Source organism: Meles meles, chromosome 3 (assembly GCF_922984935.1).
Source record: "Meles meles chromosome 3, mMelMel3.1 paternal haplotype, whole genome shotgun sequence".
Lineage (NCBI taxonomy): Eukaryota > Metazoa > Chordata > Mammalia > Carnivora > Mustelidae > Meles > Meles meles.
Genome location: NC_060068.1, coordinates 62817536 through 62834561, shown reverse-complemented (window position 1 = coordinate 62834561; position 17026 = coordinate 62817536). Strand labels below are relative to the sequence as shown.

At 45.3% G+C, this 17026-nt stretch overlaps 1 protein-coding gene across 2 annotated transcripts in view; it reads right to left on the bottom strand.

Annotated features, from left to right (window-relative positions):
* ERAP1 (endoplasmic reticulum aminopeptidase 1) overlaps window positions 1-13891 on the bottom strand; it is a 40694-nt gene extending 26803 nt beyond the window's left edge. The window contains exons 1-4 of one of the 2 annotated variants that reach the window (XM_045999842.1): window positions 13803-13891; window positions 7716-8255; window positions 5000-5138; window positions 2068-2202 (exon numbers count right to left, since the gene is read on the bottom strand). In XM_045999842.1, the coding sequence (XP_045855798.1) occupies window positions 2068-2202; window positions 5000-5138; window positions 7716-8242 (801 nt within the window). In that variant the 5' untranslated portion in view covers window positions 8243-8255; window positions 13803-13891. Of the gene's footprint in view, window positions 1-2067; window positions 2203-4999; window positions 5139-7715; window positions 8260-13802 lie in introns of both variants that reach the window. The other variant, XM_045999841.1, reaches the window with a different exon arrangement.
* Window positions 13892-17026: the final 3135 nt, after the last annotated feature.

The following is a 17026-nucleotide window of genomic DNA, read 5'->3' as shown; positions in this document are numbered from 1 at the left end:
GGCAGGGAGTCTGCTTCTCCCTCTGACCCTCCCTCTTCTCATGCTCGCTCTCATTCTCCCTCTCTCAAATAAATGAATAAAATCTTAAAAAAAAAAATCTGAAGCCAATAGTTTGAAACAAAGTGGTTCATGGGTTCATAAGTGCTCCCAGTCACCTGACAGGAGCAAACAAATTCTCTCTGGAAGAATCCACCTTCAACTCAGGCAGTGTAAATTCAATATACACAAGGGAACTAGACACCATAAGCAAGAACCAGCAGAAACAAAAAGCCACAGAACCAGACACACAAAGACTTGAGGCAGGACAGTTACTAGAATATAAAATGTACGTTTAATGTGTTTAAAGAAATAAAAGGCCTGAAAATACGAATATGTAAAAGGACTTCTGGGCCCCAATTCCAATGTGTGTGTGGGCTAATCCCACATCTCTAAGCCGTTCTGCAATGCTGCTTGGGTGTACCCACAATTCAACTTGATTCCAACACGACCCAGAGAGAGCACCAGATCCCACAACATACAGGCCGAGTCTTACAAACTGCTCCCACTTCCCCTTCAGCGGATGAATATTCACAAGTCCTGGCTACCATCTGTGCTTCTGACCAACAGGCTCTCGTTTGGAAGGTGCAATGACCGTCTCTTTAGGTGTGATTAATTTCCAAGATGAGAGAAATCTTTTATTCTGTATAAAAGGACATGACTCAGGAACAGCTAGACGGAAGAGCTGCACAGGACAAGGTGTACAAAAAGGCAAAGAGCTGCCGTGCCATCTCCAGGCAGGTTGCTCCCGCTGAATCTCCACACTCGCACTGACCCAGAAGCTCTCTGAAATGTCCTCTGCGGTTTTTATGGTGGCTTCATTACACAGGCATGACTAATAAGGTCAGTAGCCCTTGGTAACTAAACTCAAACGCCAGCCCTTCTCCACGCCCTGGAGGTCAAGGGGGCAGGACTGAAAGTTCCAACCCTCCAATCACATGGCTGGTTCTCTGGCAACCAGCACCGCCACCGCCACCCCCCCCCCCCCCCCCGCCAGGTTCCCTATGTGCTTTCCACAAGTCATCTCATTAACCTAACTAGAGACACCTTTCTAGCTGGTATAAAAATTCCTAATGTTTTAAGAGCTCCATGCTAGGTAGGGACTGGGACAAAGACCACACATATGTATTTCTTATCCTAAATCACAATATCACAGCATGGAAGAGACATTATTAAAAAAAAAAAATCTTTCAGAAAGGACTCCCCAAAGTAGGCAATTCAGTGGGTGGGTGTTTTTGCTGATAGTTTCCCTGCTGAATTTAGATTGGTCCTTACATCCAAGTCTCAAGCATCACCTTCAAATCTCCAAGTAAGTAGAAATATCTCTACCAGAATAAGAACCACTAGGGGAACAAAAGATTATTCATCAGTCCTACCTGTTCAGGTTCAGTGAAAACCAGCACAAATAAATGAGGTATCTTCAAATTAAATCCCTCCCCTCCAGAAAAAAAAAATTATTTGCATTCAGAGCCCAGCGTACAGTTGAACAGGTTGTTCACTACACAATGGTACCCAGAAAAGGGGTAAGTGGTCCTTGAGACAAGATATTCTCTTTAGTATTCCAGTATTCTCTGGCACAAATGCTCTCTCCAGAGCCATGTAATACTTTAAGCCGACTATTCTACTTCCTTCTCAAAGCCAGAATCTTCTGTTCAGACGGTCAATGACATTTACTTCCCAACTGCAGAAAGTGATAGCCAGAAACAACTTCAGAAACCCCTGCAAGATCTAGTCCAAATTACACATTTTGAAAAAGCATAAACTAAGTTCCAAAGGGAGCATGGTCAAGGTCAGAAAACCAGTAAATGGTGGAGCCAGGACCATGACCCAGGCCAGGCCAAACCTCTCCACGTTTTTGTGATTAGAACCTCATTGTAAATACCAGCATCTGTGACAAGAAGATGCCAACCACCCCGGTTTTTGCCCAAGATTCAGGGGTGTGGGACTTCCAGTTTTAAAACTAGGACAGTCTCAGGCAGGCAAGGACAACTTGGTCACCCTGTGTGACAATCTGACAATCCCAGGGCTCACCTTGACTCCGCTCTTGGTCATCTTGCTAATAGACTTAAAATCTGAAATAATGAAGGCCACCAGGTAGGTGCTCATCTTCACAGTGACATCAAAATGGTCTTCTAGGAGTCCTTCAGCAACAGTCACAGATTTAACCTAAAATCCCAATAACTGAAATCATCAAATAATCCAATTATCAATACATTGAAAATATCTGATAAAGAGAAATTTCCTAGACACCAGACATAATATTCAAAGTATACAGCATAACATTTGTATAATTATTTTAAAATTTCTCTTTCCAATATCTGATTGTAATTTCGAGATTAAGGCCATTCTACTCAAATTTTAATGAGATATAATTCACACACCATAAAATTCACTGTTTTAAAGTATACAGTTGAGTGGTTTTTTTTTAATTATAGTCACAGAGTTGTGCCACTCTCGTCACTATATTTTCAGTGCCCCAGATGGTTGCAAATTGGCCCATATTTGGTACATGAGGATGATAATATGAATGGGAGGAAGCCAAACTGAGATTGTTGGTTTTGCCAAGACGTAGACCTTAAATACAGGTATAAGGATTATCTGGAAACACACTGTCTAGTTTGGTTTCTACAGTGGGCAAACATGTAACCATGAACAATTTAAAAAAGAGCTTCTATTTTCCTACAAAACTGAAAGTAACCCATGCCTGGGCCTGACGCGGCCAAGCTTCCTCCAAACTCGGATTTGGTTCACTGGAATCTGCTTTAGGTGCAATCAGGGAGACGCCTCGTAGTGCGGTGGGGGTGGTGGAAGGACAGTCTAAGAGGTGTGCTCCCCAAAGGGAAAGCCTAATACATCAGGAAACACCAAGCACTGGGCTGGGACAGGGCCCCGGAGGAGGAGAGTAAGAGAGGGAGCCTGCGAATTCCACGTTAACACATTTTCCCTGGAATCTTATTTCCACCTCCATTTCTGTGCCCTCATCCTTCTTCATAATACCCACCACCCCCACCAGTCCTGGTGTCTGCTGGTCACTCTGTGCTCCCTTGACTCTGAGAGCAGACCTAGATTTACTCTTGAAAAACTCCAACTTACCTTTTCAAGTGCCTTCTACCCACCCATAACCAAAATGTTCATTCCTGAAGTTACGCTATTTACTAGGAAAGGAAGTTGATTTATTCAACTTTAAATGGGATGAAATCCTGCCTGCTGCCTATACACTTCAATTCACTTTTGCTTTTCCAGCCGCCGAAGAGGTAGTTGGAGACTCCACTGTCCTTCCCCGAATTCCGGGTCGGCAGCCTGATTTCAGGCTAGTCCTGTAAGATTTCTGCCAGTGGGCGGGCTTTCCTGTCCAAGAGGCCAGACAGATCACATGAGAGACTTTCCTTTCCTGAACAAACAGGTCCCAGATATCCATGGTATCTTTGTGAAGTCTTAGGAGCTCCCAGCCTTCACCCTGCAAACCTACGAGCTTCTCTATCGGTGTTTTTTTGGTCATCAGTCTCCCCCTTGATTTCATCCTCCCCTGTTCTTTATTCTCCCAAAGCTGTGATTGATTCTCTAATTAGAGAACTCACAAGCCTGGGAGCAATGTCGTAATATTGAGGAATGGAAGGATAATTGGAACAGGCATGTTCTCGATCTCAAATTTATATCAGGAAAACAACATAATTGTTTCTTGTTTTCTTCACCTACAAATGTGGGTGGAGTAGACAGAAGTTCTTAGCTGGTAGAGATCTGCTGAAGAGCACTTTTCAAAGAGCATGGCCTTCTGAGGGGGGCCTGGGAGAATCTTGTTTGCAGAAAGGATTTTTAAGGTATTCAGTGCTGGGGGGTGGTGGGGGGAAGGAGGTGGCTGGTGGTGTGTAGAGTTTTAAGTGTTGCAGGTCCTAGAGGCTGGCTGTGGCTCTCAGAGCCCCCACGCTAAGATTCGGCCTCCCTGGTGATCACGGGGTTGAGCTGGGACACCCTTTAAGACTCTGGGGAGGGCGCCTGGGTGGCTCAGTGGGTTAAGCCGCTGCCTTCTGCTCAGGTCATGATCTCAGGGTCCTGGGATCGAGTCCCGCATCGGGCTCTCTGCTCAGCGGGGAGCCTGCTTCTCTCTCTCTGCCTGCCTTTCTATCTACTTGTGATCTCTCTGTCAAATAAATAAATAAAATTAAAAAAAAAAAAGACTCTGGGCAAAGTGTCTTCCACCTAAGTCTCATCCACAGCAAGCTCCCCGAACACAGGCTGTGTGTTTCACGAGATGATCCGCAGCTCTTGCAGGCTGAGAGCTCAGCAGATGAGTTGTTCTAAGCCGCTAGAATCATCAATCTGTGGCACGTACTGAGTAGTTACATTCATTCGGCACAGCCATTTTCTCACCACTTTTGAAAATCAGATGGGACGCTGTCCACGTTTGCTTTGGAATTGAAGGATAATGGTCTCTTTAAAGGGAACTGAGCTATCTCTCACTACTTACCTTCTGTATCATAATATTTAGATAAGATTACTTTTCTGTTCACTCAATTTCATATAGTTACAAATCATATGGTTACTATTAGTATATCCGATATAGAAATTATAGAGAACTACATATGAGAAATATAGCCTTATGTGACCAAGTGTGTCCTTGATAAGATCATATGAGAAGAGGAAGGGGAAAGTTCTTTGGGAAGGGCACTCTCATTTAAACTGGACCTGAGTCCCTTACAGTGTCCCTCCTGCCCTACCAGGGACTTGGAATGCCTCTTGGACTGAGATCTTCCATATTTTTAGGGACAATTTTTTTTCTCCGACTACAGAAAAATTATTGCCTGAAACAAAAGCACGGATTGGAAATGAAGAAAGAAAAGTTAGCTGTCATGCAAGAAAACAAATAACACAGATGACCTGAATATTAACTGTCCCTGGGGTAATGCAAGTGACAGCATGTTGACAGAGTTTTCCTGTGAGCAGACGCACAGGCATTCAGACTCACCAGTGGCATATTGGAGATGGCGAGGTGTCTTGGCTCCCTTCTGATCTTGACTGAAAAATTCGCTTTGAAGGCAGGTTCATCAAAGCAGGGAAAGGCCATTCTGGCTGCGGTGGGTTCAAAGTGTGTTGATGCCAGTACTCTAAAATTATGGGGAGTGAAATAAAAGTACAGCATAAAGCACCAGGGACTCTAAAAGAGATGTGTGTTTGGTTTTTAATTCCTAGAGATACCATAAGATTATGGATTTTACTACTGAAAAAAAAATCTTTCATAGAACAAAAGTTATCATAAACTAAGTAAAAAGGCAAGCAAAAAACTGGGAAAAAGGATTGAAAGCTATTTGACAAAAAGGGTTAATAGCCTTGACAGAGAATGAACACTTAAAAATGAGTAACATGGGGCGCCTGGGTGGCTCAGTGGGTTAAAGCCTCTGCCTTTGGCTCAGGTCATGATCTCAGGGTCCTGGGATGGAGCCCCACATCTGCCTCTCTGCTCAGCAGGGAGCCTGCTTCCCTTCCTCTCCCTCTGCCTGTCTCTCTGCCTACTTGTGATCTCTGTCTTCCAAATAAATAAATAAAATCTTTTAAAAAAAATGAGTAACATTATGCCAGCAACCAAGGGGAATAGCAGGTACAGGTCATAAACAGGCAACTCGCAGAAGAAGATCCTACAAATAGTCAATAAACTTATCAAAACCTGCTCAATTTCCCTAATAATCAATGAAGTGTAAGTTACAGGGACATATCTATTGGCCTTTTGGCTCTAAAAAGACTGCCCACATATGGTACTGGCTACAGATGAGGAATATGGCAAGGGATATCAAAAGATTGTAAACCCTTCAACTTAGCAATTTTATGTCTAAGGAAATGATTAACAAAGCTATTGCTGTTGCTGAAAGGGTGGAAACAACCTAATCTCTGTGAATGGGTTATGAGTTAAATCAGAGCACATACATTTAAAAACTCATTAAAATAATGTACAGTGATAGATATTCATATGAGACATCTTCTCAACATATCAAAATAAGATCCCTTATAAGATGGAAAATATAACTCCATTTATATCTATATAATGTATATCCATACCCAGAGAGAAGTCTGGAAGGATGATTCCTAAAATAAAAGTAGTAATTATCTTTAGGGGCTTTTATAGGGAAAAATTTACTTTCTAAAAAATTATTTTGGGTAGCATCTGGCTTTTTTTTTAACTTCAAAAGAATAATATGGAATCAGAAAAATAAGTGAGTATAGGGGCACCTGGGTGGCTCAGTGGGTTAAGTCTCTGCCTCTGGCTCAGGTCATTGATCTCAGGGTCCTGGGATCGAGCCCCACATTGGGCTCTCTGCTCAGCAGGGAGACTACTTCTCCCTCTCTCTCTGCCTGCCTCTCTGCCTACTTGTGATCTCTGTCTTCCAAATAAATAAATAAAATCTTTTTTTAAAAAAAGGAAAATAAGTGAGTATAACCTACTAACAAAATTTTACTTTATTTTTAAAGATTTTTATTTATTTATTTGATGCAGAGAGAGAGGGGGAGAGAGGGAGAGAGAAGGAAAGAGTGAGCATAAGCAGGGAGAATGGCAGACAGAGGGAGAACCAGACTCCCTGCTCAGCAAGGAATCTGATGTGGGGCTTGATCCCAGAACTTGGGATTATGACCGCTGAAAGCAGCAGCTTAACCAACTGAGCCACCCAGGCATCCCTAAAATTTGATTTTAAAATACAGCATGGGGTGCTTGGGTGGCTTAGTGGGTTGAGGGTCTGCCTTTGGCTCAGGTCATGATCTCAGAGTCATGGGATGGAGGCCCATGCCCAGCTCCCTGCTCGGGAGGCTGCTTCTCTATCTCCCTCTGCCCCTCCCCTCCTCCAGTTCTCTCTCTCTCTCTCAAATAAACACATTAAAAAATAATAAATAAAATTCAGCATAAACTCCCCCCAAATAGATTGCCTCCTTAAAAACAGAACAAAAGCAAGGCAGATGAGGATCCTTAAAAAAGCTTCAACTAAGAAAAAAAATTTCTTCTAATAGGCTCTACAGGGTAAACAGTGTTCTCCAAACATATGTGGAAGTCTTAATCCCTCATATCTGTGAAGGTGACTTTGGAAAAAAGGTCTTTGCAGATGTCATCATGAAGTTGGGCCTAGTCTAGTAAGACTAGTGTCCTTAAAAGAAAAGGAAAACTTGGGGAATGGCCACAGGATAACAGGCAGAGTCCAGAGTGATGTCTGTAGGAGCCAAGGAATGCCAACAATGGATGGCCTCCACAGACTAGAAAGAGGGAGGGAAGGGCTCTTTGCAGAAATGTAGAGAGAGCCTAGCCCTACTGATCCCTGGATTTGGACTGCTGGCCTCCAGAACTGAGAGAGCAGAAATTTCTATTGTTCTCAGCCACCCAGTCTATGGTACTTCATTATAGCAGTTCTAGGGAGCCAATCCTAAGCCAGGAGAATTAAAAATGTTTATTATATATCAGAATTCTAAACAAATAAACAAATGGGTACTTTGGCAGAGCTGAAGGAAAGAAAACTGATTAAAATAGAATGAACAAAAAAATAAGATCCAAAAAACAAAAAAAAGAATCTATGGGCTATTTTTAGCTACATAAATGAAACACAAAATCAAAACATTCAACAATCAAGGGACAGTTAAGAATTAATCAATATGAAATAGCATGGGCAGCACTTGGAGTTTAAAAAAAAAAAAATAGAAAGAAGTACCTCACTTCCCCTTCCTTGGTCCTGTAGGTGCTTTTATAAAATCCATTCAAATGCTCAGAAAGATTGCCAGAGTAGTCAACGACAACTGTGTACGGGAGTCCGACAGCCAGAGGCTCGGGAGCCAGAAGAGCAATTTGCTCGTGAGGCGGGTACTCCAGGACTCTCAAGGGTTCTGCTGACAGCCTCTCTCCGACTCTCTTCTTGAGGGTGGCCTTAGATATTTGCAGGAGGTGACTATGCAGGATGATGGTACTCGTAGGCTGGCTGGCTGTGATTTCTATTTCCGTGGTTCCCTCGAAAGTCAGAGTGGTGAGATTTGCATGGATCAGGAGATCGTAATGCACTGGGATGATGTGCTCAGGAAGTCGCATTTTCTCCCAAGGGAATGGAGTCCCATTGCTAGCTTTCAGAGATGTAGTGTCACTGCTCTGACACCACGAAGGAGTTGACACAGTTAAGAGAATCAACAGTGAGGACGGTAGAAATGGCATGGTTACCAGTGGCCATCTGATGAACAGAGATAACATCTTCTTGCTCCAACTACCTAGCGGCAAAATATATAAAAGCACCCCCCCAAAAAAAATTGAATCACTAAAATATTACCAAGACAGCAAAAATTCACAATGTATCTACCCAGGATTAACCGATATAGATACAAACTTTCAAAAGTTCTAGGTCTTTACCTGAAAGCAAAATGACCTTCCCTATGTTATTGATTCATACTAGAAAGAAGTTACTGGTTAGCAACAATCTTCTCACCTATTAAAATGTATCATTTGGCTCGCCAAGTTTAAATGAACTCTATTTGTCAGGGTTCTTGGTTGAAAGCAATAGAACGAGCTCACTAAGTAGTTCACCAAAAGTGTCACAGACTTGTCAGGACGCTTGGGAAGCCAGCCGCATGAAAGAGGCCAAGATGGACAGCCAGAACCACAGCAGAGAAACTGACCTGGTGACCATGCCCCATGGCCCTGGGCCTTGGAGGAAGCTCCCCTACTGTGCAGGGACCAGCTGCTGGATGCTGCCGCAGCCACTGCTGATGTGAGGTCCCTACTGCCCCTGCAGCCGGACAGGACTTCGTTCAGGTGAGGTAAGGTATCACACTACCAGTCGGGGAGGTGGGTAGAGCAAGAATCTGGATTTCACAGCCGCTGCAGTCAGTAGAGGACAGTCTGGCTCCCCACCAGGCTTACAAATAGAGAATTCGTAACATACAGGACGCATAGGTAGGAGACACAGACGCTGAGTAGCAGGGGGTGGGGGGAGACAGGTATCCATTAACAGTAACCCTTAATACCAGTGATATCTGTCAAATGTCATGCCAAAAGTTCATCTAGTATGTATTTAGCCAGGGATGACTTAAAGGGTTTATGGTGATTTTCACAGCAATAGTTTGTGTCAAACATAACAATCTCCTGGATACCCTCTTACAGTCATCCAACAAAGACATGTTGGGGGCACCTGGGTGGCTCAGTGGGTTAAAGCCTCTGCCTTGGGCTCAGGTCATGATCCCAGGGTCCTGGGATGGAGCCCCGCATCAGGCTCTCTGCTCCGCGGGGCACCTGCTTCTTCCTCTCTCTCTGCCTGCCTCTCAGCCTACTTGTGGTCTCTGTCTGTCAAACAAATAAATAAAATCTTAAAAAAGAAAAAGAAGTCATGTTGAATGCCTGCTACCTGCAAGGCAGTGTGCTGACTACTATGTGGTGGGTAATAATACACAAGACACAAACCCCACAATCGAAGACTTCAAAATCTGGAAAGGCAGAAAGCATTCATACACAGACGGTCGAATGCAACAGATAAAGTATGAAGCATTCTAAAAATGATACTAACAGATACTGCTGGGGGAGAAGAGAGTGACGTTGCTGCAGAGACTCTGAGGTGCCTTCACGGAAGACAAGCACTGGAGCATGGTTTGGAAGGATGGGTTGGATTTGGAAATGAAGGGAGGGCATTAAAGACACTTTATTTTATTTTTTTTTAAGATTTTATTTATTTATTTGACAGACAGAAATCACAAGTAGGCAGAGAGGCAGGCAGACAGAGAGGACAGGCTCCCTGCCAAGCAGAGAGCCTGATGCAGGGACTCGATCCCAGGACCCTGAGATCATGACCAGAGCTGAAGGCAGAGGCTTAACCCACTGAGCCACCCAGGCGCCCTAAAGACACTTTATTTTAAAGGTCTAGAGGCACAAAAGGAATGTGAATTATAAGGGAGTTGGCAACCATGGCTGAGAACTGAAACATTTCTCTCTCTTAGACAAAGACACTTCTCTGATGGGTGTTTGCCAGGATGCATCTGTTAGATGAGTCCAGGTAAGTGGCCTCCATTCCTTCAAGCTCCTTGGGCTCCTGAACACATAGATCAGATGAGAAAAGTAGTAATGCTACAGTGTGGTACATGGGATTCTACCTCTATGTCAGTGGTTCTCAACTCTGGCTGCGTATTAACATTACCAAGGTAGCTTTTAAAATGACAGGGCCCTGGGTCCCTATCTAGAACGGTTAAACTGAAATCTATGGCCATGAGCTCAGGGCACCAACGTTTTTAAAAATCTTCCTAGAGATTCTATTAGAAAGCCAATCTGAGAACCTTCTAGATAATCCTTGCCAAACCCTAGTCTTGACACTATGTGGAGGAATACCACTTCAAGGTAATAACTGATGTGCTCTCCCAAACCCTCACTCCCCCTCCCGCTCCCCTGCTAAAGGTGCCTACATCCCCCTCCCCACAGAGCAGACCTGGAGGCAAACAGAGAGGATCCCAGCACAGTGGTGACAGTCAAGCACAGAGGCACCATAACCTCGGTTCAAAAGGCTTCACCCAGATGAAAGGGAAGAGAGAATTAAAGGTTCAACAGGGAGAACAGGTTTTTTGTTCATGTGCTTCTTCTTCTCGTATGTGTGTGTAGGAACTTACTAGAGGGTGCTTCTAGCCATGGAGAGCCGAAGCGATCTGAAGAAGTATGAAGTTTAAACATCAAAATTGTAAAGGGTTCCCCCTTTTACTTCCTCAGTCAGAATTCTAGGGCAGGGGCAAAACCATGGATTTCCCTTGAAGTTGGGACATGAGCAATAAAGGGAACTTGTGTGGGACTTCCATTTTGAATTTCTGATGGCAGTGGCTTTGTGGGTGCAGCCCATGCCCCCAAGAAGGTAGGCAGTACAATGAAGGTGGCAGGCTCAGGCATAAGAGGGACCCCAGAAGTCCCCAAGTGTTCCCAAGTCCAGGAGGAAATCTAAAAATTCCAACTGGTTCTGAGCTGACAGCCAGGCCTATAGGCTGCTAAAGGAGTTGGCAGTGGGACCCACGTCCAGGGCTTTGCAAGGTTGAGTCCATGAGGAGACAGAGTCAAAGGGAACATGGCTGTGTCTCAAAAGAGGACGGAATGCCAGGAAACCACAATGGAACATCTAACATATACGGCATAAATCTCAGAAGACTTATCCCGATATGTAATACATATTACACTTACAGTCAGAAAAGAAAACCTGGTTTTGCTTTCTTGTTCTGCCACCAACTATGTGACCTTGGACAGGTTATTTAATCCCAGTTTCGTTCTCTTCATGTGTAATTGAGAAAATAATACCTGTCACAGCATGTTGTAAAGACTGAGTTATAATATTCTCAATCATTCATTCCACAAATATTTACTGAGGACCTGTTATGTGCCTGGGATTTGGCTGGACACTAGCAATGTAAGTCTGTAACCTCAGACTGCTTATGGGGTTTGGGGGTGGGGGGAGGAATTTTTTTTTTTTTTTTTAAAGATTTTTATTTATTTGACAGAGAGAGAGATCACAAGTAGGCAGAGAGGCAGGCAGAGAGAGGAGGAAGCATGCTCCCCGCGGAGCAGAGAGCCCGATGCGGGGCTCGATCCCAGGACCCTGAGATCATGACCTGAGCCGAAGGCAGCGGCTTAATCCACTGAGCCACCCAGGCGCCCCGGGGGGAGGAATTTTTAACCGCAATTAGGGTGGTTAAAAACACACACCTCCTGAAAGAGAGTAACAGGGCAGAGTGATTTCCAATGGGCGTTCTTGAAGGATATTTTAGCTGAGATTTAAAGGAAATTCAAATTAGCTAAGGAAAGAAGAAGGTGAGTTTTCAGACAGAAGGGATAGCAAGCGTATTTGTAGGCACAGAGGCAGTAGAGAGGCCTGGTTATGAGGACTGGGGAAGCTGAGGCAGAGCATAGAGCAGAAAGATGCCCCTGGAGGGGAAGACCGGGCGGGACCACCACTCCGCTGTAGGCTTGTTAAGGAATTGGGCTCTCAGCCCAAGTGCAATGAGTAGCCGCTGGATGTTGAACTAGAAGGTCCTAGGATGCAGTTCACACTTTAAGAAGCTACATGGCTCAACAAAGGAGCCGGGGGATGGCCAAGAAACCGGTTAGAAAGGAGTCTAGTCAAAGTAAACTAGTGGCTTGTACTCTGAGAGTGGGAGGGGGTCGGAGAGGGGAGAGACAGACAGATGGATGGACTCAGGCGTCTACATATGGGGTGGACTGGAAGTGCAGGGTGACTGAAAGAACACATCAGAAAGGCTGCCAGGTTTCTAGAATGAGCATCTGGGTAGTCCTAGGTGCCATTTACTGAGAAGAAGACCAGAGGTGGGAGAGTTCTAAAAGGGAGGAGAGGGAATTGAGGATTCATTTTTAAAATATGTTTGTGATATCTCTGAGATATCCAAGGAAAAATACCAGCAGACAGATGAATACACGTGTTTAGAGCACAGAGCTAAAAGTTTTCAAGGACGTTCCTGCCCTTTACTGCATATCTTTACAGTTTTAAAAAGTACCTGCCTTTGGCATTGATTTTATTAAATAAAGCATCTCTCCCAGTCAAGGAGGTGGTAACAGAGTACCTAACTTCACAGCCAGGAAGAGTTCAAGTTACTTTAGGAAATTTACTTAGTCCGCCTTGGTCACGTGATTATGACTTTTCTCAGGCACGAAGGAGGCGGAGGCAACAGATCCTGGCTTAGCTCAGCCTTCCCTTTAATGGAACACTCCTCAATATGGAATCTACCACCAAGAGGTAACGGACTTTCTCCCCAAATCTTCTGAATGATGAAACTAACAAGCATTGTAATGGTTTGTCACTGCTGGCAAACAAAAAATGCTGAATTAACTTGAATATTCTTTTTTTAACCAATAAGAATTTTTTTCATTTAAGCCTACCTGAAAATGGGCTATGGTACCAGCACAATTCCAAATCCTTGGGAAAAGTAAAGCACTGGCCAACTTTTTAAAGGTTTTTGTTCTTGTTTTTCCTCCTGAGTTGAGAGCAGATACTCTCGGCATTTGCCAGAAAACTGAGCTTTTATTACCGAACCCGACCTACACAAAGAACCTCCGGGAAAATGGCAAGGAAGTGACTGCTCTTCTTCTTCTTCCATGAAATTAACTTGCAGGCCCCCCTGGCACATAAGGCACCCAGAGAGAAAACTTTAATTTGCTCCAACAGTAGAACTTTATCTGAATAAAACTCAGCTAGAGCCAGAGTGAAGAGAAGACAACTGCTGGGAGTAAGTACAGGAGAAGCAAGCAAAGAACTGATCTTGGGGACATTCACGGACTCGGATCCTTCAACACGCCCAACCAGCAGTTAATGCAAAGACACGTTCGTTTCTCTGCCAACTATCCCCAAGGTACCCTTAGCCGAACGAGCCAGCCGTCCTCCCCGCCCCTCCATTTGGCGCCACTCTCGAGGCGGGGGGGGGGGGGGGGGGGAGACGGGGGGGATCCGGAGGCTGGCAGGAGCCCAGCGGCGAGGCGTGCACCGGAGGGAGGCTCCAGCCGGTCGGGAAGTGGCGCGGCCGCGAGAACGCGCAGAACAGGCGCACTGGCCCGGCGCCCCCCGCGTTCTCCCGCCCGAGAAGGACCCGAGCAAGGCTAGGCTGGTCGCCAAACACAGCGCCTCCCCGCGGACCCGGGCCCCGGTCCCACGACTCTCCCCGGCCCGGCGTCCCCCCGCCTCGCTCTTCTCCGCCGCGTGCCCCGGGTCTTCGGGCCTCCCCGGCGGGCACCCGGAGGTTGCCGGGACCGCTCCCCGAGGGGTGCCCTGGGGACCTGCGCGCTGTACCTGGGGGGTCTGCGACGCGACCAGCTCGCCCTCGCGCCGCTGCTGCCAGCCTCCCCTACCCCGGAACAGAAAGTGAAAGCGGAGCCCGGGCCGCGGCGCGAGCACGCCAGGTGCGTGTCCGCCGGGGAGCTCCTGACAGGCGCCGGAGAACCCCCGGCGGAGACGCGAGCTGGGGAAGGAGAAAGCTGGCCGTGGGAGCGCGCGAAGGAGACCGCGGGACCCGGGATGGGAATTCACAAATTCGTGCTGCGCGCAAGGGAAACGGCCGCGTTGCAGTACAGGGGGGTCGGTGGGGAAGAGCACTCCTTCCCGAACGCAGACCATTCTGAGTTTGTATTTGCGGCTGTAGTTCTCGACCGTTAGCCTTCGGCGCAGCGAGGGCTTGGAAGGCATGAAAAAAGGGTGGGTGCTGCAGAAAGTGACCCAGGCTGGACTCCAGCTCGCGGCTCCAAGCAGTCTGCACGGGCTCCACGCCAGTTGGACTCAAGCGGTGTCCATCATCTCAGCTCTGCAAATGGGCTGCGAGCTCGTGGCCCGCCTCCGAAAGAAACCAGAGCCGCCCAGCGACTCGTTTTGGGAAATGCTGAATCCTTGAGCTTTTAATGGAGGAGAGTTACTCTACGGATGCCTCAGGGTAGGAAGGGCATACAGATAGCCTCCCAGGAATTTCCCCGCCACCCCCTAGGGACTCTTGGGGCCCCAAGATTTGATGCTCCCCACATTAAAACATTTCCTCTGCTTTTTCAAATCAGATAACCGTTTCTCCGCTCCCCTTAGAACATGAAGACTGGACTGAAATGTCCAAAAAAGCCCATCTTTAAACAATTGAGGGTAAATGAGGTAACAAGACAAGAAAACACAGGCATTCATATTCATCGAATGCTACGTGTTGCTGAGTGGACCAACACCTCCGGGATCTTTTTCTTACTGTACTCAGGCTTTCTCCTCTCTTTTCTTTCCTAGCCTTCCCTTTGAGAGTTTGGGGTTCCAAGTCACTAGAACAGTATTTCTCAACTTTTATTTCTCAATTTTATGTTCGTTTTGAAAAATAACAAAATATATTTTGTTCTGCATATTCTCCCCAGTCAAGGATATTTTGTAATATAAAAATAACCTTCTGTCCCCAGCCCTAAACAGGGTGAGAGCAAGGCAAGTTGTTTTCTTTACAATTCAACAAGAAATGGGCTTTGGGATTAGGTGATTTTTTTCTTCATTTGCAATTGTGGCAGGTGTGTCAGCCCATAGCTATAGCCTCCAAGGCCTCCAGATGTCAGTGAGTGATCTGCTTTGCTCAGATGAGAACTTCTTATGCAGTAAATTCATGCATGTTTTGTGGATCTGGAGGGGCAAATGGAAGATCTCCAACACAGGCATATTGAATAATAGCAGGTGTTCCCTAAGAATCTAACAAACCCCTTAGCAGGGACTGTGATCACTTTCCAATTCACCTGTTCACTGAAAGCAACAAATAATAAAGCCAACCCCATTTTGTGTTTAGTATGCATGTAATTAAAAAGATGGAAAAGAAGAATGAAACAGCCAAAATGATCAGTGACATTTTGAAGACTAATGTCTATATTGCTTCAGTGAGGGTTGCACCACAGAGAACAGAATCCTTTCAAGCTCTTTAATGAAAAAAAAAAAAAAAAAAAAAAGGATTTATTGCCGACTTTTACATGACTTACATAATAATCATGAGGAAGATTTTAAAAACACACACTAGGGGGAGCTTCCAAGAACAAATTCCAAAGCCATAATGTAGAACTTGGCCACCATTGGAACTTCCTCTCTTGCCACATCTCAGAAGCCATCTGCTCAGTTGGGCGGCAGCTAGCACAGGGGCTGGCTTGGGAACCATGTCACGACGTTACAGTCTGTCCAGCAAAATGAGTATCTCAAGCCGGGCCTCTCTCCGCACTTAATACTGAGTTTCAAATTCAGCTGCCCTACCAGTGCTTCTGCTTGGTGGAGCCTAATGAACACCCAGAACCTAGGTGCAAGAAGATGTGGGAAAAGAAGTATTTGCTTTCCAGACTCTAAGGTGGAGCGAGGAATTCTGATACAAGGTGGGAAGACATACCGAGTCAACCAGTCACAATATGCTTCGTAAATATTAAACTGTATCGAAACTGAACAAACAGGGGCACCTGGGTGGCTCAGTGAGTTAAGTGGCTGCCTTTGACTCAGGTCATGATCCCAGGGTTCTGGAATCGAGCCCCATGTCCGGCTCCCTGTACAGCAGAGAGCCTGCTTCTCCCTCTCCTGCTGCTCCCCTGCTTGTTCTCCCTCTCTCTCTGTCAAATAAATAAATAAAATATTTTTTTAAAAAAAGAAACTGAACAAATAAAAAAATTATAAGGAGATCTCAAGAAATTTTGAATGTCTTTATGGACAAAAAAATAATGATTGGAAAATTGATTGTAAATCTAATGAGAGGCATGGGGCGCTTAGGTAAATGATGAATATTCACCTCTGTGACATAAACACACTGCCAAGCATCAAGTTATGATTTATTATCTCTGAATGTCTCTAGGGGCTTTTCTCCCCACTTTTGTCTGTTCAGCATGTGTTCTTCTGTTCCTGGAAAATGCACAGTTTCATAACTCAATCTCAGTCTAAGACGAACAGAGCACCCTATTCTCTGGCCACAGTGATTAGCCCAAGTGACATAGACTGGCTGGGTCTGAGAACCCAGAGGGGGTCCCACAGGACCCAAGATGGTCCTTGGCTTCATGCAGGTTAGAAATTAAACAGAAGCCAAGAGGAAGTGAGAGCAGAATTTACTGAAGATGTAGGGAAACTAGAGATAGAACGTCTGGGAAACTGGGTCTTTTGTTGGGTCTGGGGATTTTACTGAGAACTGTGATCTGGTATGCATGTCCTCTAGGCATCTAGGAATTGGTCAAAACAACGGTGAATGTTCAAGTGTTTTCCATAAATCACTTGGGCCCTGAAGCCAGGGGTCTTGGCGTCAAGATGTCTGGAAAACATACAGGATGACCTCAAGTGATCACCCCTCAGATGTTATCTATTGTGATGGAAGAGTCCAAAAAAAAAAAAAAAAAATTCATTAACTCCTTGGCCTTTTTAGGGAGGACCTACATTCACTCTACTATAAGTCATATGTAAGGTGGGGGTGTAGGTCCTAGCAAAAAAAAGAAGCAGGAAAAGGAGGGGAAAAAATGAGGAGTTCTTCATGGAGTCCCTTCCATTTCCCTGTCTCA